The 27,093-nt window shown below is 40.7% G+C and overlaps 1 protein-coding gene and 1 long non-coding RNA gene across 3 annotated transcripts; both read left to right on the forward strand.

The window, feature by feature from the left end:
- The first annotated feature begins 9,842 nt into the window (after positions 1-9,842).
- clrn1 (clarin 1) lies at positions 9,843-26,974 on the forward strand. Of its 2 annotated transcripts, none has more exons than XM_035791464.1 (3): positions 9,843-10,350; positions 23,783-23,962; positions 25,528-26,974. In XM_035791464.1, the coding sequence occupies exons 1-3, from the start codon at positions 10,098-10,100 to the stop codon at positions 25,791-25,793; spliced, it is 699 nt and encodes a 232-aa protein (XP_035647357.1). In that variant the 5' UTR covers positions 9,843-10,097; the 3' UTR covers positions 25,794-26,974. The 2 variants fall into 2 exon arrangements, with proteins under 2 accessions (XP_035647357.1, XP_035647358.1); XM_035791465.1 differs by having other exon boundaries at positions 23,879-23,962.
- Positions 14,024-16,144, forward strand: LOC118397053 (uncharacterized). Its single transcript, XR_004828334.2, has 5 exons — positions 14,024-14,361; positions 14,825-14,875; positions 15,036-15,171; positions 15,627-15,660; positions 16,011-16,144. It is a non-coding gene; the product is annotated as an uncharacterized LOC118397053 (long non-coding RNA).
- Positions 26,975-27,093: the final 119 nt, after the last annotated feature.

Genomic DNA, 27,093 nt, shown 5'->3' on the forward strand with positions numbered 1-27,093 from the left:
CGTACAGAGGCCCATTATCAGCAACCATCACTTCTGTGTTCCAAAGCCACATTGTGTTAGCTAATCCAAGTTTATCATTTTAAAAGGATAATTGATACCTTTACAAGTCCTCAACTGCCTTACAAGTCCTCAACTGGCAGCTTCATTAAATAGTACCAGCAAAACACCAGTCTCAACGTCAACAGTGAAGAGGCGACTCCGTGATGCTGGTCTTCTAGGCAGAGTTCCTCTGACCCGTGTCTGTATTGTTTTGCCAGCATCCCAGAGTCGCCTCTTCACTTTTGACGTTGAGACTGGTGTTTTACAGGTACTCTTTAATGAAGCTGCCAGTTGAGGACTTGTGAGAAGACTGTTTCTCAAACTAGATACTCTAATGTACTTGTCCTCTTGCTCAGTTGTGCAATGGGTGGCCCTGGTGGCCCTTTGGGTGTTCCTACACAACTACAATGACAAGAAGAGCATCAATGTCTACCTGGTCAATCTCCTGACCGTTAACCTCCTGCTCACCCTGGCCCTGCCCTTCAAGGTGGCCAAAGACCTGGGTGTGGCGCCCTGGGGCCTCATGGTCTTCCACTGCCAGGTGAGCGCCGTGGTAATCTACATCAGCATGTATGTGTCCATCTTCTTCCTCACCTTCGTCAGCGTTGACTGCTACATGCAGATCAGGTATTATTATGGTTTTGAAACTGTCTTTTGAACTTATTTTAATGTTGTACTATTATTAATTATTGTGTAAGGAGTATTAGCATTATTTTGGTTAAATGTTTTCTAGAATTAGAGGCACTAATGACTGATTGATTGATTGACCAGCCAGAGCTCCAGACTGTTCCGTATGGCGCATAGGCAAAAATCTCTCAGAGTCAAGAAAATGTTCAAGGGAGAGATGGGTAGGCACATCTAGACCGGGGATTACGGGGCAGGTGGGTGGAGATATGACATGAGAAGAGGTTTGAGATTACCTCAATGTATTACTGGATGTTAGTTATGGTGGCAATACTACAATGGAATGGAATGCTCGAAGCTTGTTGGCTAATGGGCAGTAGTTCCAGCAGTTCGTTGTGGATATGCCAGCTAAGCCAGCTAAACCGACTTCGGGGTTTATCATACAGGTATGTAGTGGTTCGTAATGGACAGAGATGTAGGGGAGTGGATTTTAATGCCCACAACACACTCTGGGGAGGGAAACGAATAGATGGAAATAGCCAAGTGATGTAAAATCTGATTTAAATGAAAGACCAGGATTGATGTAGCCACAAGGAAAGAGTCTACGTTGGACCTCACTCTGGTATCTAATGCAACGGCAGGAATCTGTCTGTGGGAGGTATGGGAGGATTTGACAGTAGGGAGTGATCCTTATCCTTACTGTATGCACAGTAGGCTGAGGGAGGAGGAGGTGTCAGCGGACGGAGTAGGCAGGTTGGTGTTTGGAAGGGCAAAGTGGAACCAGTTTCACGAGCTGATGAGTGAGCAGGTGATGGATCGGTGGATATAAGAGGGTATGTGGATACTATGAATAACTGGGTACAGCTTTAGTGTAGCTACTGAGGCTATAAGAGTTCAGGCAGGAGGAGGAGGAAAGCAGTCCGATGGTGGATGGAGGAGTGTGGGGCAATGGTGACTAGGAACAGGGTATTTAGAGTGCTGAAAAGGACACACAACTTCCAACATCTGATTCAGTATAAGCAGGCCCAGGCCCTGGTGAGGAGAACAAAGAGGTCATGTTGGCGTCGGTTCTGTGGCACCATTGGAAGGGCGACACCTGTGGGAGAAGTGTGGGGGATGATTAAGAAGATGAGTGGGGCCAGAAGGGCGTGGGATAATCCAGTATTGATGAGTGGGGTCAGAAGGGAGTGGTATAATCCAGTATTGATGAGTGGGGCCAGAAGGGAGTGGGATAATCCAGTATTGATGAGTGGGGCCAGAAAGGAGTGGGATAATCCAGTATTGATGAGTGGGGCCAGAAGGTAGTGGGATAATGCAGTAATGATGAGTGGGGCCAGGAGGGAGTGGGATAATCCAGTATTGATGAGTGGGGTCAGGAGGGAGTGGGATAATCCAGTATTGATGAGTGGGGTCAGAAGGGAGTGGGATAATCCAGTATTGATGAGTGGGGCCAGAAGGGAGTGGGATAATCCAGTAATGATGAGTGGGGCCAGAAGGAAGTGGGATAATCCAGTAATGATGAGTGGGGCCAGGAGGGAGTAGGATAATCCAGTATTGATGAATGGGGTCAGAGGGAGTGGGATAATCCTGTATTGATGAGTGGGGTCAGAAAGGAGTGGGATAATCCAGTATTGATGAGTGGTGCCAGAAGGGAGTGAGATAATCCAGTATTGATGAGTGGGGGCAGAATGGAGTGGGATAATCCAGTATTGATGAGTGGGGTCAGAAGGGAGTGGGATAATCCAGTATTGATGAGTGGGGCCAGAAGGGAGTGGGATAATCCAGTATTGATGAGTGGGGGCAGAAGGGAGTGGGATAATCCAGTATTGATGAGTGGGGCCAGAAGGGAGTGGGATAATCCAGTATTGATGAGTGGGGCCAGAAGGGAGTGGGATAATCCAGTATTGATGAGTGGGGTCAGAAGGGAGTGGGATAATCCAGTATTGATGAGTGGGGCCAGAAAGGAGTGGAATAATCCAGTATTGATGAGTGGGGCCAGAAGGGAGTGGGATAATCCAGTATTGATGAGTGGGGCCAGAAGGGAGTGGGATAATCCAGTATTGATGAGTGGGGTCAGAAGGGAAGTGGGATAATCCAGTATTGATGAGTGGGGCCAGAAGGGAGTGGGATAATCCAGTATTGATGAGTGGGGTCAGAAGGAAGTGGGATAATCCAGTATTGACAAGTGTGGCCAGAAGGGAGTGGGATAATCCAGTATTGATGAGTGGGGTCAGAAGGGAGTGGGATAATCCAGTATTGATGAGTGGGGTCAGAAGGGAGTAGGATAATCCAGTATTGATGAGTGGGGTCAGAAGGGAGTAGGATAATCCAGTATTGACAAGTGTGGCCAGAAGGGAGTGGGATAATCCAGTATTGATGAGTGGGGTCAGAAGGGAGTGGGATAATCCAGTATTGATGAGTGGGGTCAGAAGGCAGTGGGATAATCCAGTATTGATGAGTGTGGCCAGAAGGGAGTGGGATAATCCAGTATTGATGAGTGGGGTCAGAAGGGCGGTCCACGGTCTCATTTTTGTTTTCTTGAGTAAGGCAGCTCCAAAATGCAGGTGTTTCAGCCTAGCTCAGGGCTTTCTGTGGTGGTGTGGCGGGCCACCAGAAAATAGGAGCATTGCACCATGATTGGCTCAGTATTGTATCACTCATGGGGACATTGCCCAATCGCCTAGGGTAGACATCCCTTACTTAGCACGAAATGAGGCGAATGCTGCTTACTTCGTCAGAGGACGAGGTTTCATCAATGGTTCAGAAATCCATATTCCTCACAAAAATCTCACCAGAAGGAACAGGTTGATGGTTTCAGCCATGGTATTCTCATTTTCCTTATGCTGTTTACCTAACAAGTGTAACAGTATAACTTTAGACCGTCCCCTCGCCCATACCCGAGCGCGAACCAGGGACCCTCTGCACACATCAACAACTGACAGCCTCGAAGCATCGTTACCCATCGCTCCACAAAAGCCGCGGCCCTTGCAGAGCAAGGGGAACAACTACTTCGAGGTCTCAGAGCAAGAGACGTTACCGATTGAAACGCTATAAGATTGAAAGCTGTATTTATTTTTATGTATACAGTAACTAAGATACTGTTTTAAAGGGCATACAGGTCTGCTCTGACTTTACACGGTTATTGTTCTATTTAGTTATTAATACTTATTTCCAAAAAAGGTCTTAGGAACGTTTATATGTAAAACATTTTGTTATTCAATTATTTTATGATCAGTTTTCATATGTACTTAAAATAGTAGGTACCCTTTTATTTAAACCCTTTTATTTAAATGATTATTTGTTGTTTTATTTCTCAGAATAGTTCCTGACTACACTAGAGGGTTTTTAGTCTCTCTTACTACAAGAACCCATGGTTTGGTCTTGAACATAATTTCCAGTTGAGTTGAATTTCAAAGCCAGATAACGTCTAGCTCAAAGGTTATGGAATAAGCTATTTTCACTTTAAATTGACTTAAATGGTGCAGATCTCGGTTCCTTATCGTTTACGTTCACTGCTCCTACGTCTTTGACTCATCCTACTACAGTTTATACGTTTATATAATCTTTGTTGTTTTGTCTTTGTCTATATTATCTCTTAATGCTAGGGGATTACGAAACAATGGGAAGCGCAAGGCCTTGTTTTTTTTGCTAAACAATTTCGAACAGATTTTTGCTTTTTTCAAGAGTCTCACTCAATTTTAGCTAATGCCAACTTCTGGAGGTCACAGTGGGGCAACGATATTTGGCTTTCCCATGGATCTGAACGCTCCGCTGGTGTCACTACAATGAAAAATACCTTTGGTGGTAATATTCTACACTCGGAATGTTACCCCTTTGGTCACTTTATTTGTCTTGTGATCAGTTACGCTCATTACTGTAAACTTCTACGGGTACAACACCAAACATGAGAATGATGAGTTGCTTGAATCTATAGAGAAACATGTACTTCATTGGTTATCTAAATTTCCCAATTCGTTATTATTGATAGGAGAGGACTTTAACATTACAATAGATAATTCAACTGATACTGTAGATGGCCCCCAGGTAGGCCAACCAATCAGAATTTGGGTTTAATACTTTTTATGGAAAAGTTTGATCTTACTGATATATGGAGAGAGAGGTTTTAAATTTGAGGTTAAAGATCTGCTCTCACACTTTTGGGAAAGGGCTTGTGAAGAAAAATATTTTTGCAAGAACTGGGAGCTCTTTAAATTTGAGGTGTCCAAATACCTTAGAAAATATGGTAGTGATCTTGCTTAGACCAGAAGAGCTGAGGAGGAAAAGGTGATCATTAAGATAACTTCCCTTTCTCAGAGGTCCCCAGTCGACCTCTTGGGGGAGGAGAAGATGGAACTAATTGAGTTATAAAATAAACTGGATGATATATACAAATTAAAAGCAGAAGGAGCCTTTATTAGATCTAGGAAAAAATTGATTGAGGAGGGAGAACAGAATTCATCCTATTTCTTTAGACTTGAGAAATTTCACTCTAAAAATAACACTATCCATAAGTTAAACATTGATGGTGTTATTACAGATGACCAAAAATGAATCGCTAAATACTGTAGCAATTTTTACAAAAAAATGGTATAGCTCTACGTACTGTCAGGTATCCACAGATATGTTTTTTAACTCACTGAATAATGTTCACTCTATCAGTGATATAGAATCTAAACAGTGTGATGAACCCATCAAAGTTGAAGAGATTATAGAGTCTATCAAACATCTAAAGAACAATAAATCACCAGGTGTTGATGGAATTACACCAGAATTTTACTAATTATTTTCTGAACAAGTAGCTCCCTTCCTATTTGAAGTATTTTTAGAGAGTATTAAAAACAATGTTCTCCCTTCTACAAAGAGTCAGGGGTTAATAACACTGATACCTACGCCTAAAAAAAGAAATGCTGCTCATCGATAACTGGCGTCCAATTTGTCTTCTTAATAATGACTATAAGATATTAGCCTTACTACTTGCAAAAATAATTAAAGAAGTCCTGGATGCAATCATTGATGAAACACAGTCTGGGATCATGAGGAACAGACATATTTCTAACAATGTCAGACTAGTATTAGACATACTTGACTACTCAGACCTAATAACTGAGGATAGCTTCATATTATTTTTAGATTTTTATAAAGCATTTGACACAGTAGAGCATCAGTTTCTCTTCCACTCCCTTGAGAGACTTGATTTTGGGGATTTGTTCTGTAAGGCTATTAAGACTCTCTATGCAAATGGTAACACATTGAAATATGGCACCTCACCTATATTTGAGTTAAAGAGAGGAATTAGGCAAGGTTGTCCTATCTCTCCGTACCTCTTTTTATTAATCACCCAACTTCTTGCAAATTCTTTAAATAATAGTCCTGTACAAGGTATTTACATAGCTGGTAAAGAAATCATTATAAGCCAGCTGGCTGACGATACTACACTTTTTCTGAAAGACGCTAACCAAATTCCCATATTGATCAATGTGATACAATCCTTTTCCAAAGTGTCTGGTCTATATCTTAACATTAATAAATGTGAACTCATAGCTGTCAAATATTGTGTGACACCTTCATATTATGGTATTCCAGTAAAATAAGAACTTACATATTTAGGCATAACCATTACAAAGGATCAGAAGTCTAGAGGCTTACTAAATATTAACCCTCTTATTTAAAAAAACAGAAGAAACTAAATCAATGGCTACAGAGGGACTTATCTTTAAAAGGTAGAGTCCTAATAACCAAGGCTGAAGGTATCTCTAGACTAACATATGGTGCTCTATCTTTATATCTTGACAGTAAAATAAGCAAGGAGATAGACCAGATGCTTTTCAACTTTCTTTGGAGAAACCGTACCCATTACATTAGGAAAACCGTTGTAATGAACACTTATGAGAATGGTGGACTGAATTTTCTGGACCTTACTACTTTAAATAATACTTTTAAGATCAATTGGATAAAACAATTCCTAAGAAGACCCACTTCAATCTGGAATTTTATTCCTCATCATGTCTTCTCTATTTTTGGTGGCCTTAAACTTCATGTTGTTTTGCAATTATAATATTGACAAAGTTCCAGTGAAACTTTCTGCTTTTCATCGGCAGGTTTTCTTGTCATGATCCTTAATTTATAAACACAATTTTTCTCCACACAGATATTATATATGGAATAATCGGGATATATTGTAAAAAAATACCTCTGTTTTTAGAATATTGGTTCCGAAATAATATCCTATTGGTGAGCCAACTGGTAAATGCAGAGGGTCTTTTACTCAGTTATAAATAATTCTTATCACTTTACAAGGTCCCTGTAACACCTAAAGATTTTGCAATTGTTTTAGATGCCATTCCCTCAGGTTTTGCTATGTTATTCAGGAACGTGTCAAGACCTGACCCTCAGAGCCTACCTTCTATTGACCCTGTTGACTCATCAGTAGGAAAGATTTGTTTATCTTTTGGTCCATTCAACAACAGAGCGATACGATCCTTGTTTCAGCAGGATGTTGTATCTATCTACCTTATGTCATGCCTTATTGGAATGGATTTATTGATAATACTTGTTGGAAAAAAGTTTGGATGTTGCCACACACATACCTACTTGTTAACAAAATTAAGGAAGTTTCCTTTAAAATGATTCATAAATATTATCCTGCCAACCACTATAAGAAGAAGTTTAAGGAAAACATCAACTCAAATTGCTCCTTTTGTAATGACCACCCAGAAACAGTGTTGCATCTTTTTTGGCATTGTATGCATGTAAGAAAACTGTGGCAAGACATCAGTAGGTTTATAATTGAACACATTTATGAAGATTTTACACTATGGTGGAGAGATGTACTGTTTGGATTCTTTACATACAATAGAAATAAGCTGAAACATTTTTATGTAATTAATTTCATTATTCTTTTGGCCAAATTTCATATACACAAATGTAAATTTACAAACAGAAAACCACATTTTCGTACCCTACAAAAAGAAATTGAACTGTATTTTAAGACAGTTAAATGCTCTAACAAAAAAGCTGTTGGAATTGTAAGTGTAGGCATGTCCCATAAGGTCCTTGTGTAATTGTAATGTGATATTGTACCCCCTAGCTCGATTGTCCATTGTTTGTAATCTATGTATGTGCTTTATGTATTGATTTGTTGTTAATAAAAATAAAAAATATATATATATATATATATTTTTAAAGGGTAGACATCCAAAATGTCTGCCATTTGGGTCCTACCAGAGTTATATTACAAGTACCCTTCCAAGAAGGCTCAAGGTCATTGGTCACAGAAATTATGTCAAATCACGTTATTTGTACAGTAGCGTTGATTGGACTGATCATGTCAACATCTTACTTTCACAATCTTAGCTAGCAGTCATCATCGTGAATCAAGTCTACTGACTAATCCAAGATGGCGTAGCAGTCAGACGTCTGTTTGTCTTGTCCCATGTAAATAGTCGTTTTTTTTCGTATATATTTTCTCTCACTTTCCACCTACGATCTAACTATACTTTCCTGCAACCCGCCTCACCCAATGTGGTACGGATCTGCTATGTGTATACGCTATAACTGGAACCTCCATCAGCAACTAGCCAGCTAACTAGCTACTAGTCACTGTTAGCCACGGCTAGCGGTCTTCACCTTTAGCTCGGACACCAGCCAGCTTTAGCTCGGTCAATAACTACCAGTCTACACAGAGCGATAATAACCCAGAGCATATCGGACTGCTTTTCTCCACCACATCACTGGATTCCTGGCGCAAACTCTGGGTCTTTACACCAGATCGCAGCTAGCTAGCTGCAACCCAGAGGCTACTCCTGGCTAACGCCTCTGTCCTGAAGCAAAGCACCAGCTAGTGTTTATCTGACTGGATAAAGTATACAGTAGCAATCAAAAGTCTGGACACACATACTCATTCCAGTGTTTTTCTTTATTTTTTACTATATTGTAAAATAGAGAAGACAACAAACTTTGTAACCCAAAAAGTGATAAATCAATATATTTTATATTTGAGATTCTTCAAAGTAGCCACCGCCTTGATGACAGCTTTGCACACTCTTGGCAGTGTGCAATTGAATTTACCACAGGTGGACTTCAATCAAGTAGTAGAAACATCTCCAAGGATGATCAATAGAAACAGCATGCACCGGCGCTCAATTGAGTTTCAAAGCAAAGGGGCTGAATATGTAAATAAGGTATTTTTTGTATATATTTATAAAAATGTCTATACCTGTGTGACGACCCTCCCACTGTCTGCCGTATTCTCTCTTTGTTCTTGTTTCCTTATTAGGATGCCGGTGGGCGGAGTTGGGAGGGTCGTCAGCTACATGGGAAACACCTGGGCCAGGTGTCTCCCAGGATAAATAGACCTCTTCCACATTCATGGAGGAGACTCTCTCCATGCAGACACCTTTTGTAGATTGTGTTGTGGTTCTTGGTGGCCTTTTGTTTGTTTGCTTTGGCACCTTTCATCACCCTGCATTATCACATTCATGCATGCAAAACACTCACTTACACTACTGATTACACACACCATTGTATATTATACTTAGTTGCTTTAGTTAATAAATATATATTTTGCTTCTCCTTGTCTCCACGTTGTCTCCCTTTGTTACGGGCTTTGAGCCGGTTCGTGACAACCTGTCATCGCTTTGTCATTATGGGGTATTGTGTGTAGACTGATGAGGATTTTTATTTATTTAATACATCTTAGAATAAAGCTGTCACGTTAAAAAAGTGTGGAAAAATAATATATATAGACTTAATAAATATCGACTGAATACTTTCCCAAGGCCATATATATATATATATATGTGTGTGTGTGTATTTATTATGTCCCCGCAACTTCTAAAACCAAAGTTGCGCCTCTGGGTTGAATTGTTGTAAACGTGTAACAACTACTGACATGGCAGAATCGGACGGGATTAAAATTACAGATGTGGTGTTTTGTGCTCGTGGACATATTTACATTACCCGACCTCCCCCACTAAAACGAATATTGTACAAACAGGGCTATACATCTACAGATTAAGTCGATATAAATCCTTCATTCCCTCTGAAGTTATGGAAAAATGTGGAAACTCATTTTGCTGCGAAAAAGAAATGTGTGGGCAAGTTTTCAGGCATTGTGGGCGGGTTTTGAGAAGTCATTGTGCTAGAAACTTCTCGACGGTAGCGAGAAGCACTCTCCCAAATGTAAAACCTTGGTTACTTGGAGATAATGAGCAAGGGGGGAAGACGATCAATGTAATTGAATATGCAACGGCCATTTTAGAACAGCATCACTACGGTATACACATTTAGCTATTTCAATGACACTTGTCATAATATCCTAACACAGATAATTAGCTATTTGGTTTTGGATTATTTGGGAGTTGGCTACCAACTGGAGATTAATTGAACACCATGGACTGGTCGGACTAATTATTTTTCCACACTACACACTCACCATGCCAAGTTGTCAAAAGAAAATTATATTCTCTGTTGCCGGAGTGTTGAGTTTCGGTTGCGTCCTCATTATTGCCGCCGCGATGGGGACGCAGTTTTGGGTCCAGGGGACTGTGTTGTGTACAACCGGTGCGCAACTTGTAAATGCCACAGGACAGGAGCTGGATAAATTTGTCGGTAGGGTTAACTATGGTCTTTTTCACGGACAGAGAGTGAAGCAATGTGGACTTGGCGGAAGACCCTTCAGATTTTCATGTGAGTAGAAGACTCTGTGAATTGCATGAAAAGTTTGTGAAAACCGGTGTATTTAAAGATACTGCTGGGTTGAAAAGGTATTCTCATTTGCGCATCTATAATGAAAAGTAAACAATGAGACGAGTAGTCACCCACTACATTAATAATTCAAATTACTATAGATAGCCTGTCCCTGTGACGTAAGGATCCATTTTACTAAATTAAATGGAATGTTCAGCATAAATTATCTTGGTAGCATTGGCACAAAATATAGCCTAATTATTGGGTGTTGGAAAAAAAGGAACATTTTATAATAAAGTATTTGCAGGCTAACAATACAATACACATAATGTAATTACCCATTGGGCATACAACGTGATAAAGACGTATTTTACTGGTTGAAACCCGGTCTGGACATTCTATGACCAGATTAATAATTTTTCTATATGATGTATTTTTGACATCAAGCAAAATACGTCTTATTTTGGTTGATAACTGGTGTGGAGTTCAACCAAAAAAACATATCTAAATGCTACTCAATTAATAGAAACCGATCTAAATAAACATGTGCATAGTCTTTGTGGGCCATGCACCCATTGTATATAAGACGCTAGAACCATTACAATTATATCAATTTGAGTAATGTTCTTTTTTCAGCAGGGTTTTCATGATTCAGTTTAGCACATTTGGCAAACAACAGCTGGCAGAACTCACCAAAGGGGTTAGGGTCTCGTGGCATACTGTACCCAGTCAACCACAGGAGGTTAGTGGCACCTTAATTGGGGGAAATGGGTTTGTGTTAATGATTGGAGCAGAATTAGTGGAATGGTATCAAGTACATGGATTCCAGGTGTTTCATGCCATTCCATTTGCTCTGTTTTGGCCATTATAATGAGCCCTTCTTCTCTCAATAGCCTCCTGTGCAGTCAACACACTTGACTCAGACCCATTCCATTTGAGTACTAGGGGACTGGGGCTCAGGGGGCTTCATGCGGGCCGAGCTCTTCCCGAGTCTGGCAGAATCATATTACTCTGGCCTCCGGCTAAAGGTACTCGGCTGAGCCTACTTCAGTTTATCCGGTCCGATTGACTTTTTCAGGAATAGGGCCATTTGAGGTTTTAATTCGTCATGTGATGAAATACCTTCTTCTTTTTTTTAAACAGAGAAATGTGATATATTTCACCTCCAAGTCATCGAATTTGCTAGGTCATTAAAAGCTCCAATTTATGAATCCTATAGTTATCAGAGATGGTCCCTAATTTAGAGAATCTCCGATGTTATAAATGCTTTTGCTTTTACTACAGGCTATGTTTTTCGTAGTTGCAGTCCACCCAATTGAAAAGTGCACATTCACTTCCATAACATTTGTTCTAGGCTACCAGCATGTAAAATAAAACCTGAGACATCTGTGGCATTGTGTTGTGTCGAATGCGTGCACACCAAAACACCCTTTCGGTGACATGAACAAGGATATTTCATATTTTCAAGTTTAAAAGTCAGTTCCCAACACTATAAATGTGTTTGCTTTCACATACAGTGTTTTTTATAGTTTCAGTCCACTGAATTGAAAAGTGCACATTCACTTCCATAACAATTGTTCTACGCTACCAGCATGTAAGATTAACATGCACAATAATACAGGATATCCTTACAAAACTGCAGTACAATTACATTATGTCTTTTAAATTACGATTATCCGGTGGCTTGCTGTATGGCTTCTAATGGTAATTGTTTGTTAACTAATTGCACTGTTTTATTGTGCTGCACATTTTCTTCTCTTCCACTGAATGCTGTTTTGACGTTCTATTACGACTAACTACATTTGTTTTCAGAATTTAACAAATAACATGTAGGCCACCTATGTCTTATGGTGGTTAATTTCTTTATCAATTGAGGAGAGACAAACCTATCACACAAGTCAGAGTTATACTTAAACTAAATCTTTAATCACTTATTAATAAGGGAGCAAGTCAATACAACACACTTAAAGTGAATCGATTGAGTGCTCTACTATAATGATGGCTGGTCGATGATTCACGCTCAGATGATTCGTTGAGAGCCCAAGACAAAAGTACAAAGGTCTTTTTATAGCCAAGATACACCCCTTTCAACCTACATGACCAACAACAGATATATAGAATAGGTCACAAGGTTAAGATTTGTATGAAAGATACTTATAATTCACAGCAGACAGTATCTGCTGTGTCAACAGTTATCTTTCATTGTACAGACCAGGGTCTGGCCCTGGGGTCATCTCTACCTGGTACCATATAGAACAGAAACATTAACTCATGCTCTGGAATGCGGCCTCTTTAGGTTTTATCACCCAAAAGACACCATCTCCTGTCAGTGTTATCTCCCAGAGGCCCATCCTCAGTAGAACACACACAGATGATTAACAAGCCCTTATTATGGTGCATACAAGAACCAATGGATGCAATAACAGCATTATAACATAATCTTGCAATTTTCCACCATAGTCTTTTATTTCAAATCAAGTTGTATTTGTCACATGTGGCGAATACAACAGGTGTAGGTAGACCTTACAGACCTTAACAATGCAGTTTTAAGAAAAATACCTGCTAAGTAAAAAATGACGGACCCTCCACCTCCAAATCGATCCCGCTCCAGAGTACAGGCCTCGGGGGAATGCTTATTCCTTCAATAAACTCACCATCCGTGGTGAGACCAAACCGCGACTGGCCAGCGAAGACCACTTTTTGCCAGTCCTGTCTGGTCCAGCAACGGTGGGTTTGTGCCCATAGGCGACGTTGTTGCCGGTGATGTTTGGGGAGGATCTGCATTACAACAGGCCTACGAGCCCTCAGTCCAGTCTCTCTCAGCCTATTGCAGACAGTCTGAGCACTGATGGAGGGATTGTGCGTTCCTGGTGTAACTCAGGCAGTTGTTGTAACCATCCTGTACCTGTACCGCAGGTGTGATGTTCGGATGTACCGATCCTGTGCAGGTGTGTCTACACGTGGTCTGCCACTGCGAGGAGGATCAGCTGTCTGTTCTGTCTCCCTGTAGCGCTGTCTTAGGCGTCTCGCAATACGGACATTACAATTTATTTCCCTGGCCACATCTGCAGTCCACATGCCTCCGTGCAGAATGCCTAAGGCACGTTCACGCAGATGAGCAGGGACCCTGGGCATCTTTCTTTTGGTGTATTTCAGAGTCAGTAGATAGGCCTCTTTAGTGTCCTAAGTTTTTGTAACTGTGACCTTAATTGCCTGCCGTCTGTTAGTGTCTTAACGACCGTTCCACAGGTGCATGTTCATTAATTGTTTATGGTTCATTGAACAAGCATGGGAAACAGTGTTTAAACCCTTTACAATGAAGATCTGTGAAGTTATTTGGATTTTAATGAATTATCTTTGAATGACAGGGTCCTGAAAAGGGGCCATTTCTTTTTTTTGCTGAGTTTACAATCCATCAGGATTTACAACCCCTATTTTTATTGCATTTATTTCCATCAATAATTAGTTGAATTATTGCACCTGAATTGCACACTGAAAATGACTGTTATATTTTTCCTTAAAGCTTTCAAGCAATTAACATAATTTGTCTGGTAATTGTTTTTAATTTCATTGGCTACATTTTTTATAATTGAACCTTTTATTTAACTAGGCAAGTCAGTTAATTAAGAACAAATCCCTATTTACAATGACGGCCTCCTGCAGGGACGGGGGCTGGGATTAAATTTAGGAGGTAGGCATATCCTTTCCAGATAAAACTTTGATTGGAATCTGTGCTTCATGAGCAGCAATCAATCTGCATGCAGGCAGCCTGCTCCAGCTCATTGGTCAAACTTCCATATGGCAGTTGGAACAGACACAGCTGGAAAACATAGACAGTTTCTGTAAATTTACACCATTTTTTACATTTGACTGCTAAATGGTAGTCCCTGTTCTCCTGCATTCTTGTTTTACTTTCGTAAGTAAAGCGGCAGTTTGTTGTGGAGAAGAATTTCAAGGAAACATTTGCTAGCTATTTAACATTAGCTCTCTGGCTAATCCTCCATGGACATGGTAAGTTAAAATGTTTACCTTTTGTAGGTGTTGGTTCTAGCTAGTCAACATTTTGATATCGGTTTAGTTAATGATAGCAAATGTGTGTGTTCTGTGTGTGAGATGATGATCACAATAACTTTAAAATATTGTCATGTCCAACATTGTCCTGCTAGCTATGTGTGTGGGTTCAGTGTTCTGTGTGAGATTTGACGATGATTATAATCACAATAATTTACAGAAAAGATTGGTACATATGGGAAACATTGTGTGCATGCATGTGTGTGAGACAGTAAACTATCCTAATTCTTGAAGCGTGTACCCCCAATATGAATGTGAAGATTTTCTTGATTCATCAGAGTTCCTTGTATTTTCTATTGGACAATTACAATACATTTAGCCTATCCCTGTTCCCCCTCAACACTCATTCTAAAATTACAACTCTCAACTGCCTTTTTCAATTCTTGATTCTTATTTTTTGCAGGAATCTTGTAGCTTGGATGGAGGAAGGAACAAAGGGAATGAGTTTAGAAATGTAATGCTGAGTAAGAAATGTAAATAGACAGCAAAACACAGGCTATCTCTGTCTGCCTAACTGCCAGATTGCTGAGGGGCAACATAGACAAGTAAATTGACTAGCAAGTACATTGACTAAGTCTAACTTTGTGTTAACCATGATTCATCTGTATTTACAGTTCCTGAAACATGTCAATGACCTGATGCATGGCCTCTACAGGGGTGCTTGGCCACACACTCAGGTACCAGTGACCTATTCTGCCACATCGCCAGGGAAGGAAGAGAGCAGAACCACTCTTCCATGAATCCATGACAGTACGTTTTTCGGTTTGATACTCTAACATTCCGTGTGTATTGATTCCTACTAACCAGCTTTGTAAGAGCTAGATTTGTACTAGCTATGCTGATGGTCATTATCTTTTTTTCATTGCATCAGGTCTCACTGAGACTGGATTCCCCAAGAGACATGCTATTCAGCTGCCCATTATTGCCTGATCTTACCCAGAACCTAAAAAGGTTAATCGTCTGTCCCCATATGAAAAGCCTTTCTGGTTCCAGATAGAACCCTTTGGTTCCAGGTAAAAGTATTTTGGGTTCCATGTAGAACCCTTTCCACAGAGGCTTCTACATGGGGACAGCCGAAGAACCCTTTTGGGGAAAAAATGTCTAAGAGTGTAGTGTAATTAGATCCAATTGAAATAGCACCGCTTCTAATATAAGTTGGTAAAGCAAATAAAAATCCTATTTTTAACTGCCCTTTTTTATTTCAGGTGCGAAACCCTTGTCCTGATTCATGTAAAGTTGGTGAGTCATGTACAGTTTCTCCCCTTTCTCTCCTGCTCATTCTCCCTGTCACTCACTCAAACTCACACACGTGTGCAGTTGCAGAGAAGAGGAAGCGATTTGCGGATTACACCCATTTCTAGCAATGTTTGTTGCAGGAGTGATAAGACCGACACAACTTTTGAACAAGATTGCCTCTTTTACTTAATTTGTTGCATTTAGTTTCTCTTTTTTACTGCCACAATGATTCAACTAGTACCATGGAAATCATTTTAGCTAGCTGAGTCGACAAATATTCTTCAATTAATGTCCTTTTTTTAGTTTGCTTTTAAAATCTCAAATTGGTAATACGCTGATTCTCTTCACTGCAGATCTGACCCATCAAACGACTTTTCAAGAGGGTCACCACGCTCCAGATCTCTTTCTGTGCTCAGAGGTACTTGATGAGGATCTACCCCATCACACCACTAATGAATTATTAATCAAATAAAACAATGGGCCTTTGTATAGTCTGTCCCAGTCTTTTTTTTGCATGTAATGTCGGTGGTTGAATTATGAAACGATTTCTGTATGCAGATGTATGTCATTTAGTTTGTTACATTGCTTGATCTATTTTAAATGTAAGAATATGTTACAGATTAATTTTAATTGGTGACTATGGAAACAATCACAAATGTAACGAGCAATGTTTTCAATATCCAACTTTATCCTCTGCAATACGTTTTACCACACTTCTTTTTTCGAAGGGCGCTATCTGGAACCTAAAAGGGTTATTCGGGCAGTTTCCATAGGAGAACCCTTTGAAGAGCCCTTTTTGGTTTCAAGTAGAACTGTTTTTGTTTCAGGTAGAACTCTTTTGGGTTCTATGTAGGACCTGTTCCACAGAAGATTCTACATGGAAACCAAAATGGTTATACGTTGAACCAAAAAGGCCTTTCCTATGGGGACCGCCGAAGACCCCTTTTGGGACCCTTTATTCTAAGAGTGTAGGTAATAAACTGTAGTCAGGTAGTCCATTATTTAAAAAAAAAAATAATTAGGCAAGTCAGTTACAATCACAGCCTACAAAATTCTTTAAATAGTACCATGTTATGATGAAGTCTTAACAATGACCAGTAGGCTACATAATATAGTGGTCAGAATCATGACCAGCTGGTCAGATAGAGGTCACAGTTATGACCAACTGGTGTAATGGTGGTCAGTAAAAATATGTTTAAAAAAACCTTCCCTTTTAAACCAGTTTGCGACCAGAATAAGATGTCATAAAAATACATTTTCAGCCAGAGTTTGCACACTGGGTAGTAACCGGACAAGATTCAGTAGTCACTGCAGCCTAAAGTAAATGGAAATAAATTTGTCCAAATGTTATAATTACTCCTGTCTATACAGCAATTAGTAAAGTAATACAGGACCATTTAGTTTCTTTCAAAGCTGTGGATTGTTTCAAATCCCAAGCATGGCCTACATGACTAGTTGGGAAGCCCGCAATTTGCGGCTGTTAGTGAAAAAGCAATGCATTTAAAATATGTGTGAAGATAATGTGTCTTGAGTACAATTTGAAATGTTGCCAGAAGAAGGGGAGGGGCGTGTGGTGAAGATATTGGTGTCTTTCCAGAATGTGCTCAGTCCTCCAGAATGCACTGAGCTACCTCCTGCCAAATTCTTGCACATTCATAGTTTTATTGTGTTAATAGTTTGTCCTTAGATGTTTTATTTTTGTATCAATTCCCCATTACATACAGTATGTCACCAGTAGTAAATTTGGTTGCATTAATTTAGGTTAATGTATGCATGTATTAAGTAGGTCTATTTTTATCGTTCTCTTTCTCGGAGTGGTAACATTGTAGAGTTCACAATAACTTTTGTTTTATTAAATATCATTAACTTCGGCCAGACCCCCTCTCCCCCGCAGAGAGGGGAGCTGATGGGGAGTTGACTGTTGTAAATCATGGATTGGAACTTTCAGCTATTTCCCTCTCAAAATTCACACAGGAATGTGCCTTTGTTCACGTAGGTTTTCCCGCTGAAACTCTAACATGTTCTAAAGTGAATACTGGAACAATATTTCTAACAGAATGTGGGGAATGTTCAGACGATCTAAAGAAATTGATGTCCTTTCGGTTGTTATTTTGTGATGCATTAAAAATGTTAAAGGAAATACTGTAACTTGAAAAGTCTATATACACTACAGGTACGAAGTCTCCATTCTCTATGTTGTGTATGAAAAATGATTAGTGTTTTTGTTAAGAGAAGGATGTGATCTTAGAAACTATAAGAGGAATAACAAGTGAGTAGTCACCGCCCCCTTGAGTGAAGTCAGTCTCACAAACCGCCCCTATTGAATAACTGTATAAAATCAGGGGTTAAAAATGTACATATCAGACCAGAGAGACATTTTAGCTGCGGCTCACATCCAAAGTGGTTTGAACTTTGAAATCTCAGCACGAGGTAGAGAATAAAATCACCTCCCGGACAATCACTGGTACGGCTGATTAGCTGTCCTAAGAAAAGTATCTAGAAAAGCAAATTTAAGTGGGACCATTCTACTATTCTTCAAAACAACATATGCTACTACTCTCATCACCACTGAGAACCATCGAGACGGCTGGCTAACCTATCTTCAAATAAGTATCTTCCAGAGCGAGTGGAAGCAGAGTGAGAGCTGTAGTTCTATTCAGGACAGGAGACAGGACAGACAGCTGATCGTCCTTGCAGTGGCAGACCACGTGTAACAACACCTGCACAGGATCGGTACATCCGAACATCACACTTGCGGAACAGGTACAGGATGGCAACAACAACTGCCCGAGTTACACCAGGAACGCACAATCCCTCCATCAGTGCACAGACTGTCCGCAATAGGCTAAGAGAGACTGGACTGAGGGCTTGTAGGCATGTTGTAAGGCAGGTCCTCACTAGACATTACTGGCAACAACATTGCCTATGGGCACAAACCCACTGTTGCTGGACCAGACAGGACTGGCAAAAAGTGCTCTTCACTGATGAGTCGCGGTTTTGTCTCACAAGGGGTGATGGTCAGATTTGCGTTTATCGTCAAAGGAGCCTGTACTCTGGAGCAGGATTGATTTGGAGGTGGAGGGTCCGTCATGGTCTGCGGCGGTGTGTCACAGCATCATCGGACTGAGCTTGTTGTCATTGCAGGCAATCTCAACGTTGTGCATTACAGGGAAGACATCCTCCTCCCTCATGTGGTACCATTCCTGCAGGCTCATCCTGACATGACCCTCCAGCATGACAATGTTACCATCTATACTGCCCGTTCTGTGAGTGATTTCCTGCAAGACTAATCTCAGTGTTCTGCCATGGCCAGCGAAGAGCCCGGATCTCAATCCCATTGAGCACGTCTGGGACCTGTTGGATCGGAGGGTGAGGGCTAGGGACATTCCCCCAGAAATGTCCGGGAACTGTCAGGTGCCTTGGTGGAAGAGTGGGGTAACATCTCACAGCAAGAACTGGCAAATCTGGTGCAGTCCATGAGGAGGAGATGCACTGCAGTACTTAATGCAGCTGGTGGCCACACCAGATACTGACTGTTACTTTTGATTTTGACCCCCCCCTCCACCCCCCCCGTTGTTCACGGACACATTATTCCATTTCTTTTAGTCACATGTCTGTAGAACTTGTTCAGTTTATGCCTCAGTTGTTGAGTCTTATGCTCATACAAATATATACGCATGCTAAGTTTGCTGAAAATAAATGCAGTTGACAGTGAGAGGACATTTCTTTTTTTGCTGAGTTTATATACTGTATTCTATTTGACTGTATTTTAGTCAATGCCAATCCGACATTGCTCGTACTAATATTTAATTCCATTATTTAGCTTTTAGATGTGTGTGTATTGTTGTGAATTTTTAGATATTACTGCACTGTTGGAACTAGGAACACAAGCATTTCGCTACACCTGCAATAACATCTGCTAAATATGTGTAGGTGACCAATACAATTTGATTGATTTGATTCATCTGGAGCAGGTGAGTGTTCCTATCCAAGACAGTTGGAACCACCATACTGATTGATGGTGATAGACTTCTCTTTAAGTTCCGTTAACTTTGAGAACGGTGCAAGGACTCCACTCAACTCTTTCAGCTGGTTCTATTCACACGTGTTCAAAACCACATTCTCAAGTCCACGCTGCACATTTCTTTGAGGGCCTTGTGGTCAAGAGCTACGAGGGCCTGCAGTTGTTTGAATGTGCCATTAAAGCGAGTAGCATTTGTTGCTGGAACAAATTTCCCCATGCCAAACACAGCCTCAAACCTGTCTTTAAATGGAGTTCTACTATGTAGCAGTGTACTGAATGAACCTTGATGTCTTGGTAATGGCTAATGAAATGACCTTGACTTCTTTCATCCCATCACGTATCACTAGCAGTAGGAAGTGAGCAAAACGGGAGAGTCACCGTCTGGATCTCCGGAGGTTGATGTTCACCTCATCCCATGATACATCCTCCCATAGGTGTTCATCGTCCAGGTTCCCGTCTTTACTGTGCTCCTCCTGCTGTGGCAGCTTTACTTTGAATGCACATTTCATATTTGATGTGTTATCTGTGATAATAGGATACTTTATTTGTGATGCGATATTCATCTGTGATTTCATCAAAGCTATAGCTAGCTATTTTCTCTGCGCTATGCCGCCCAGTGTACCGCCTGCAGTCTAGGAGGAAGGGAATCCAGCTAATTTCTATTTGGGTTTTACTGTGAGTGGTAACTCTGAAGAAAGAGCACAAGAATTTGGATGACAAATTTTCTGTGCAAATGCTGCCACACTTGGCTGTGCAGTATCTGGTGTCTGCTGTCCTGCCTTGTACTTCCTGAATCTGAAAATAAATTGAAAAAATATTCTATACAATTTCTGGTAATATTAACATCAAATCTATGAACCTTAGCTAAAGTCGCAGCACCAATTTTAATCACACGTATTGCAACCGCATTGCATAAGTTGCAATAAACTGTTAAGTCATATAATGATGAACACATTACGCGAGAAGCAATGTTAATATATGTCTTAATTTAAAAATGCAACTCTGGGCCCGAGGCAGAGATGGCGGAACAGAGTTTTGACTGGGGGTTCAGGATTGTTTTAAAGCCTAGTTTCGATATGTTTCTGTTTATTTCTGACATTTTGGTAGGCTATTTGTTTGTCAACTTGTCTATAATTAGATACTCTTCTGTCATTACTTGTTGCCCCAGAAGACTCATTATAAACTGTGTGGTACGAGCCATGAATGCTGATTGGCTGACAGCTGTGGTATATCAGACTGTATACCACGGGTAAGACAAAACATGTATTTGTATTGCTCCAATTACCTTGGTAACCAGTTTATACACTGAACTCAAATATAAACGCAACATGTAAAGTGTTGGTCCCATCTTTCATGAGCTGAAATAAAAGATCCCAGAAATTTTGAGGGAGGGCATGCAATTGGCATGCTGACTGCAGGAATGTCCAGCAGAACTGTTGACAGAGAATTGAATGTTCATTTCTCTACCGTAAGCCACCTCCAATGTCATTTCAAAGAGTTTGACAGTACGTCCTACCGGCCTTACAACCACAGACTGTGTATGACGTCATGTGGGTGAGCGGTTTGCTGATGTCAACGTTATGAACAGAGTGCCCCGTGGTGTTGGGATTATGGTATGGGAAGGCATAAACTACGGACAATGAAAACATTTACAATTAATCGATGGCAGTTTGAATGCACAGAGATACCGTGACGACATCCTGAGTCCCATTGTCGTGCCATTCATCCGCCGCCATCACCTCATGTTTCAGGATGATAATGCACAGCCCCATGTCTCAAGGATCTGTACACAATTCCTGGAAGCTGAAAATGTCTGTTCTTCTATGACCTGCATGCTCATCAGACAAGTCACCCATTGATCCTGTTTGGGATGCTCTGGATCGACGTGTACGACAGCATGTTCCCGCCAATATCCAGCAACTTTGCACAGCCATTGAAGAAGAATGGGACAACATTCCACAGGGCACAATCAACAGCCTGATCAACTCTATGTGAAGGAGATGTGTCGCGCTGCATGAGGTAAATGGTGGTCACACCAGATACTAACTGTTTTTCTGATCCACGCCCCCAACTTTTTTTAAAGGTATTTGTGACCAATAGATGCATCAGTATTCCCAATCGTAAAATCCGTAGATTAGGGCCTAATTCATTTTTTTGCAATTGACTGATTTCCTTATGTGAACTGTAACTCAATAAAAGTTTTGAAATTGATGCATGTTGTGTTAATTTTTGTTCAGTATCTTAGCAATAAGGCACCTCGGGGGTTTGCGGTATATGGCCAATATACCACGGCCGTGTTAAACTTGATTGCTGACAAGCAACAAAAAATTGGGACTATGTCAACAATGGACTAATGAAACAAATACTAAAAGATTGTTTTTGGGTGCAGTTTTTCTTTAACAGTTCAACAATCCTTTAAATGGAACGCAGTTGTCAATGGTTTTAGCGGAACTGGGGGGTCTCTTTTCCCCCCAGCAGCAGGCTAATCGAACTCTCTGCACTTTACTGTGACATTTTCTATATCATGACCTATTGGCATGTAGCTTTGCAGGCTAGCTACATCTCCTTTGCTAGCTAACCAACTAAAGCTAGCACACAATGCACAATCACATCAAGCAACTGAAGTGACAGCAAACTATGAGCACTTTCGTTTGTTTTAACCTTTGTTTCTATTGACATTTCTTTAGATATATCCATTTATAATGATCCTGATAAATGAATTCACCTGGCTCAGAGAAGCTGTCAGTCTCTTCACATTTATATGCATGGCACAGTGTAAATCGCAAAAAAACTGAAACATTGTTCCACAGGTCGGAGAGGCAGATGGCAAGGTTCAGACAAACCCCAACTGTTGCAAACCAAACATTTATAAAAGTACAGCCATCAAAATGTTATATCATACACTACAGTTGGGTGAAACATGGGAAAGTTATGCTTCTTTAACATCTGAGAAGCTTGTTAACCCACTAGAGACAAGTAGGAGAAAAATGGTCACAAATGTTAGCCTAGTGGCATGGGACTATCTAATGGAACTGTTAACAGGCATTACCCCGAGAATACAGGATTGTGGTGCTATAACTCCTTGCTATCAACCAATCAGAATCCTGGATTCAAACAACCTGTTTTATGATAATGGTTTTACAGGCTGCGGAGATGCATAACGCTGCTGTAAAAATGCATTGAACATTCACGTCTGCAACTAGACTAGGCTACACATACAGTAAGCCTATACACAAATGTGGGTCACGGAGACATGGCCACGTGTAAATGTGCACATAGCCTACCCTCGCAGGGGGTAGAAATACCTCAAAGGAATATTTTTAAAACATCATATTCATCTACAGCACTACCCCAACACCAATGCATTTGAAAATGGCACATTATCAGTAAACATTTTTGACATAACTTTACTAACCTATGCCAACTCATAGTTGGTTAAAATCCCAATAAAGGTTACAACAGATGATGTAATAGTGATGTCTAAACTACTGGTAAAGCTTAAGTTATGACATACAGAAATCTGGTCTTCATAGAAATCCGCCGTTTTCACATATGATGAATGTGAAGTTGACACGTTTTGTAATGTCCGAAGAACATTGTTATTTAGTGTTAACAACAAACTCAAATCAAACAAAGAAAGAGAAATGTAAATGGAGTGAGGAGAAACCTGTTATCAAAATGATGAAGGCTAGCCTTACAGGGGAAACCCAACTGCCTTCAACTAGGTTAATTGGTCATTCATAAGAGGGCATCTCTTGTAACTCAGCAAGTAGCACTAAATAGCAGTAAATGCAGTAACACTTCTTACACAAGCACAATGGAGTGAGTCATCAGCAATTTTTCACTAATGAGATTTGGCACACACACATGATCTTTTCGCTTGACCGGCAGGCTTGCTAATCATGGTGAGGCCTTTTTAGATGAACAAAAAAACGATTTGTTCTCTGACTGTTTGTTCCATCTGCCTTTTGCACGTTAAACTAATAGAATACAGAGACGCATGTATGTGTTTCATCACGTGAAAGTTGTGGGGGAGAAAAATACTTATTTAATCATTGTAGAACATTCCCACACCTCTCTATATTGTCCCTCTCCTTGTAGTTTTTCCGAACTTGGTGGACGTCATCCCAGCCAGTCTTCACGTCACTGTGATCTTCTTCTGCGTAGTGCTCATCTTCTTCTCCTCTGTGGCCACAGGCTTCTTTATGTACAATGCCTTTGGTAGTCCCTACGAGACCCTGCACGGACCCCTGGGACTCTACCTCTGGAACTTTGTCTGCTGTAAGCACAAAAAAAGTCATCATTTCATAACTCACATCACAGGTAGATGTAGGCAAACAGCTCTCTTACACACGTGCATTCCATCTTCAGATATAAATAGCTCGCAGTACGCTACACAGGAACCACGTTTATTGGTTCTAACATGTCTCCTTATGTTCCGATCTTGTCCACATTCTGATTGTGCCCACATTTTCAGACAGGTGTAGACAATTAAAAGATGCATTGTGATCTTATTGTGATCAGATCTTCCTGACCACCTCCGGATGTAGTCAGGCACGGATATGTGTAGCCGGATCTGGACATTGAAATCATTTAAATAATCATTCTCCCGCCCTCAAAATCATTGACAGGTGGCACCATTGTGTGTTAAAACAAATAAATACATATTATTTTCTAAGAAAAGCTGTCAAATAATTTGCATACAGGAAGGGATCAGGAATTCTGGTCACGATGTGGATACAGTGTGTAGACTCATTTCTGAAAATGTGGGCCCAATCAGAATGTGGGCAAGATCAGGATGCATGTTAGCCCCAGGTATGAATGGGGCAATAGAGCAGTGGTTCTCGTACATTTTGACATTTTAGTCCTTATCCAGAACCACTGGATAATCCAGAACCACTTATAGTATTGAGTGAAAACATTTTCATACTGGTCCCCCGTGGGAATGAAACCCACAATCCTGGCATTGCTAGCGCCATGCTCTACCAACTGAGCTACACGGGACAGCCGTACCCCTTGGGGGTACTTGGCCTATCCACAGAGGGTACTTGAGAAGACTCATGAGACCATACGCTTACTGGTAAAATGCACATGAAAGGGGTACTCTGGACAGAACAAAATGTACTTTGTTGTAAAGTAACCAAAACAAATTGAGAACCACTGCTATAGAGAACATGATTGGGGTCCAACAAAGGTGTCCTTCAACACTTCAACATTAGTTAGAAATGCATATCAGAGACGTTCAAACACAACAGCCAAGCCATGAGTGGTTGGCTGTACGTCGCTTTCCTTTTGCCTTTTTCAGCTTTAAAACCAGTATCCGGTAACCTACCATTTATTTAATCAGGACAGTGGGCTACTTGACCTCCCATCCAAATAATGGCACCAATTAAGAAACACAGCACCAGAGTTAAAGGAGTTATTTCTCAGTTATCTATAACTGAGACCCTACCTTTAGCGGGCCTATTAAATCGAAACCGCTTACCAGGTTTCAGGGGCAAAACTAAACAAACATTTTTATACACTAGAATGCAAGTTTGTATTCATCTGATCAGTGAACCTATATTTACGATGATGTAAAACATGTCACGTGATAATTAATCTCTCGCAGCAGTGAATGACCAAAGCTGAATTGTTTTGGTAACCTGTTTGGGATTGCAACTACTGTAGCGTTCACATATTTCCTTTTAATGTGGCGTGGGCAGGAAGTAGTATTCTGCCTTATAGGAACAGGATCATTAGGCTGCCTTTGACTTCTTATTTGAACTCCCAGTGTTGTCAACTGTAATAGGGTAATATTGCCTGTCTGTCTGTCTGTCTGTGGGTCTGCCCATCTGTCTGAACAGGCCTCTGCAGCTGCCTGGTGATGATTCTGTTTGCCTCCGAGGTGAAGCTCCACCGGCTGTCCGACCACATCGCCAACTTCAACGAGAGCACGTTTGTGTACAAGACGCTCACAGAGCAATTTGACCACTCCTTCTGGCTCATCTTCCTCACCTTCCTCGTCCATGGCCTTAACATCCTGCTGATCCGTGTGGCCGGGATCCAGTTCCCCTTCCAGGAGGCCAAAGAGTCGGACGTGAACACCGGAGCATCAGATCTCATGTACTGACCAGGGCTTTTGTTTGTTTGTGTGGCCGCTTGCCGGGCCCCCCCACTATAGTGACACTGAGCCTCAGCTATTAGCGTGTCTCAATGGGAGACTTGGGGCCATAGCTTTTATGTGCCCATGTGCTGTTGAAAGGTCCAAGCAAATGTGACCCTCCTGAACCGCTTCTTTTCCGAAATCCAGTGACAAGCTGTCAGTCCTTCAGACGACAACTGGAGACGTGTCCCTGGCCATCTCTGTTAGGGAAGCTGTTTTGAAACTTTGAGTGAGTTGGGTCTTGTTTTTCTTTCCGTTGTTAATTGGTTGTATTTCGTTAGGTGGTGGGCCAATTAAAGGCCAGGATTTCACTCAGCTGTTGAAAAGCAGAGACTTGGTTGGTTCCACTCCATCATGTTTTTACGTGCATTGGCAGTCCTTCCCTTGGCAGTCCAAAGCTTTATCAATGAAGGTGGACCGTTCAACAGTGTGTCACGATTGATTGACCAGAATAGGTACCATGTGTATTATGGATCGACGATATCGTAGCCTTTCAATTTTGCCCCCGAAATGTATTGAAAGACCACAGCTGTATAAAGTAAACCGAGCAGTTTCTTTAGCCCTTTAGCCCTGAATATTGGTTTTTACTTACTCAGATTAAGATGTTGCTTCATTGTTTGATCAGATGATGTATTCAGAATCATGTGATGTGCCATTTTTTATGATTTTAATGATGATCATTCCTAATACAACATTTATTTTATGAAATGTGTAGAGCTACTTAGATTTGTTGTAGATTTATATACTGTTATTGGTGTAAGTCCGAGGTATATGTATTCTCTGTCGTAGGAAGAACAATTGTATACATGTCCACCTACAGTATCTGTGTAAATGTTCCTTGAAGTATAGCCATTTTTGATTGATTGATCAAGTCATTGTATTTCACTATTTAGCATCTTTCTAAGGCACTGAATATTCAAAAACAAATCAAATTTGTCAGTACATTTTATCAGAACTATGAGGTTCCAGATTATTCTAAATCAGTTGAGTTTCAGAAAATGACAAATGTCTTATTTCTTTCCCTTAATTCCACAATGTGGCAATATCTACATACACTATAGAGGACATCAGTAGACAGACCAAATCTTAAGTTAAAACTGAAAAGGGAATTTAACAAATAGGACAGTAAATTTGTACGACAACATCTACAGTGAAAGCAAAGGGTTGTTTTCTGTGTGTAATACAATACAGCACGGACATGTTGCATTGAAGCGCATTAAACATCATTGACATACACGAGCACATTCAAAGAGAAGCCACTCCCATC

This window comes from Oncorhynchus keta, chromosome 18 (genome assembly GCF_023373465.1).
Source record: "Oncorhynchus keta strain PuntledgeMale-10-30-2019 chromosome 18, Oket_V2, whole genome shotgun sequence".
NCBI classification, from domain to species: Eukaryota; Metazoa; Chordata; class Actinopteri; order Salmoniformes; family Salmonidae; genus Oncorhynchus; species Oncorhynchus keta.

What these genes read in the sequence shown, in the direction of transcription:
- clrn1 (XM_035791464.1), top strand. Translation starts at nt 10,098, where the DNA reads ATGCCAAGTTGTCAAAAGAAAATTATATTCTCTGTTGCCGGAGTGTTG. An exon ending in AAGACCCTTCAGATTTTCAT is followed by an intron (nt 10,351 to 23,782) that starts GTGAGTAGAAGA and finishes CTCTCCTTGTAG; the next exon opens with TTTTTCCGAACTTGGTGGAC. An exon ending in CCTCTGGAACTTTGTCTGCT is followed by an intron (nt 23,963 to 25,527) that starts GTAAGCACAAAA and finishes CTGTCTGAACAG; the next exon opens with GCCTCTGCAGCTGCCTGGTG.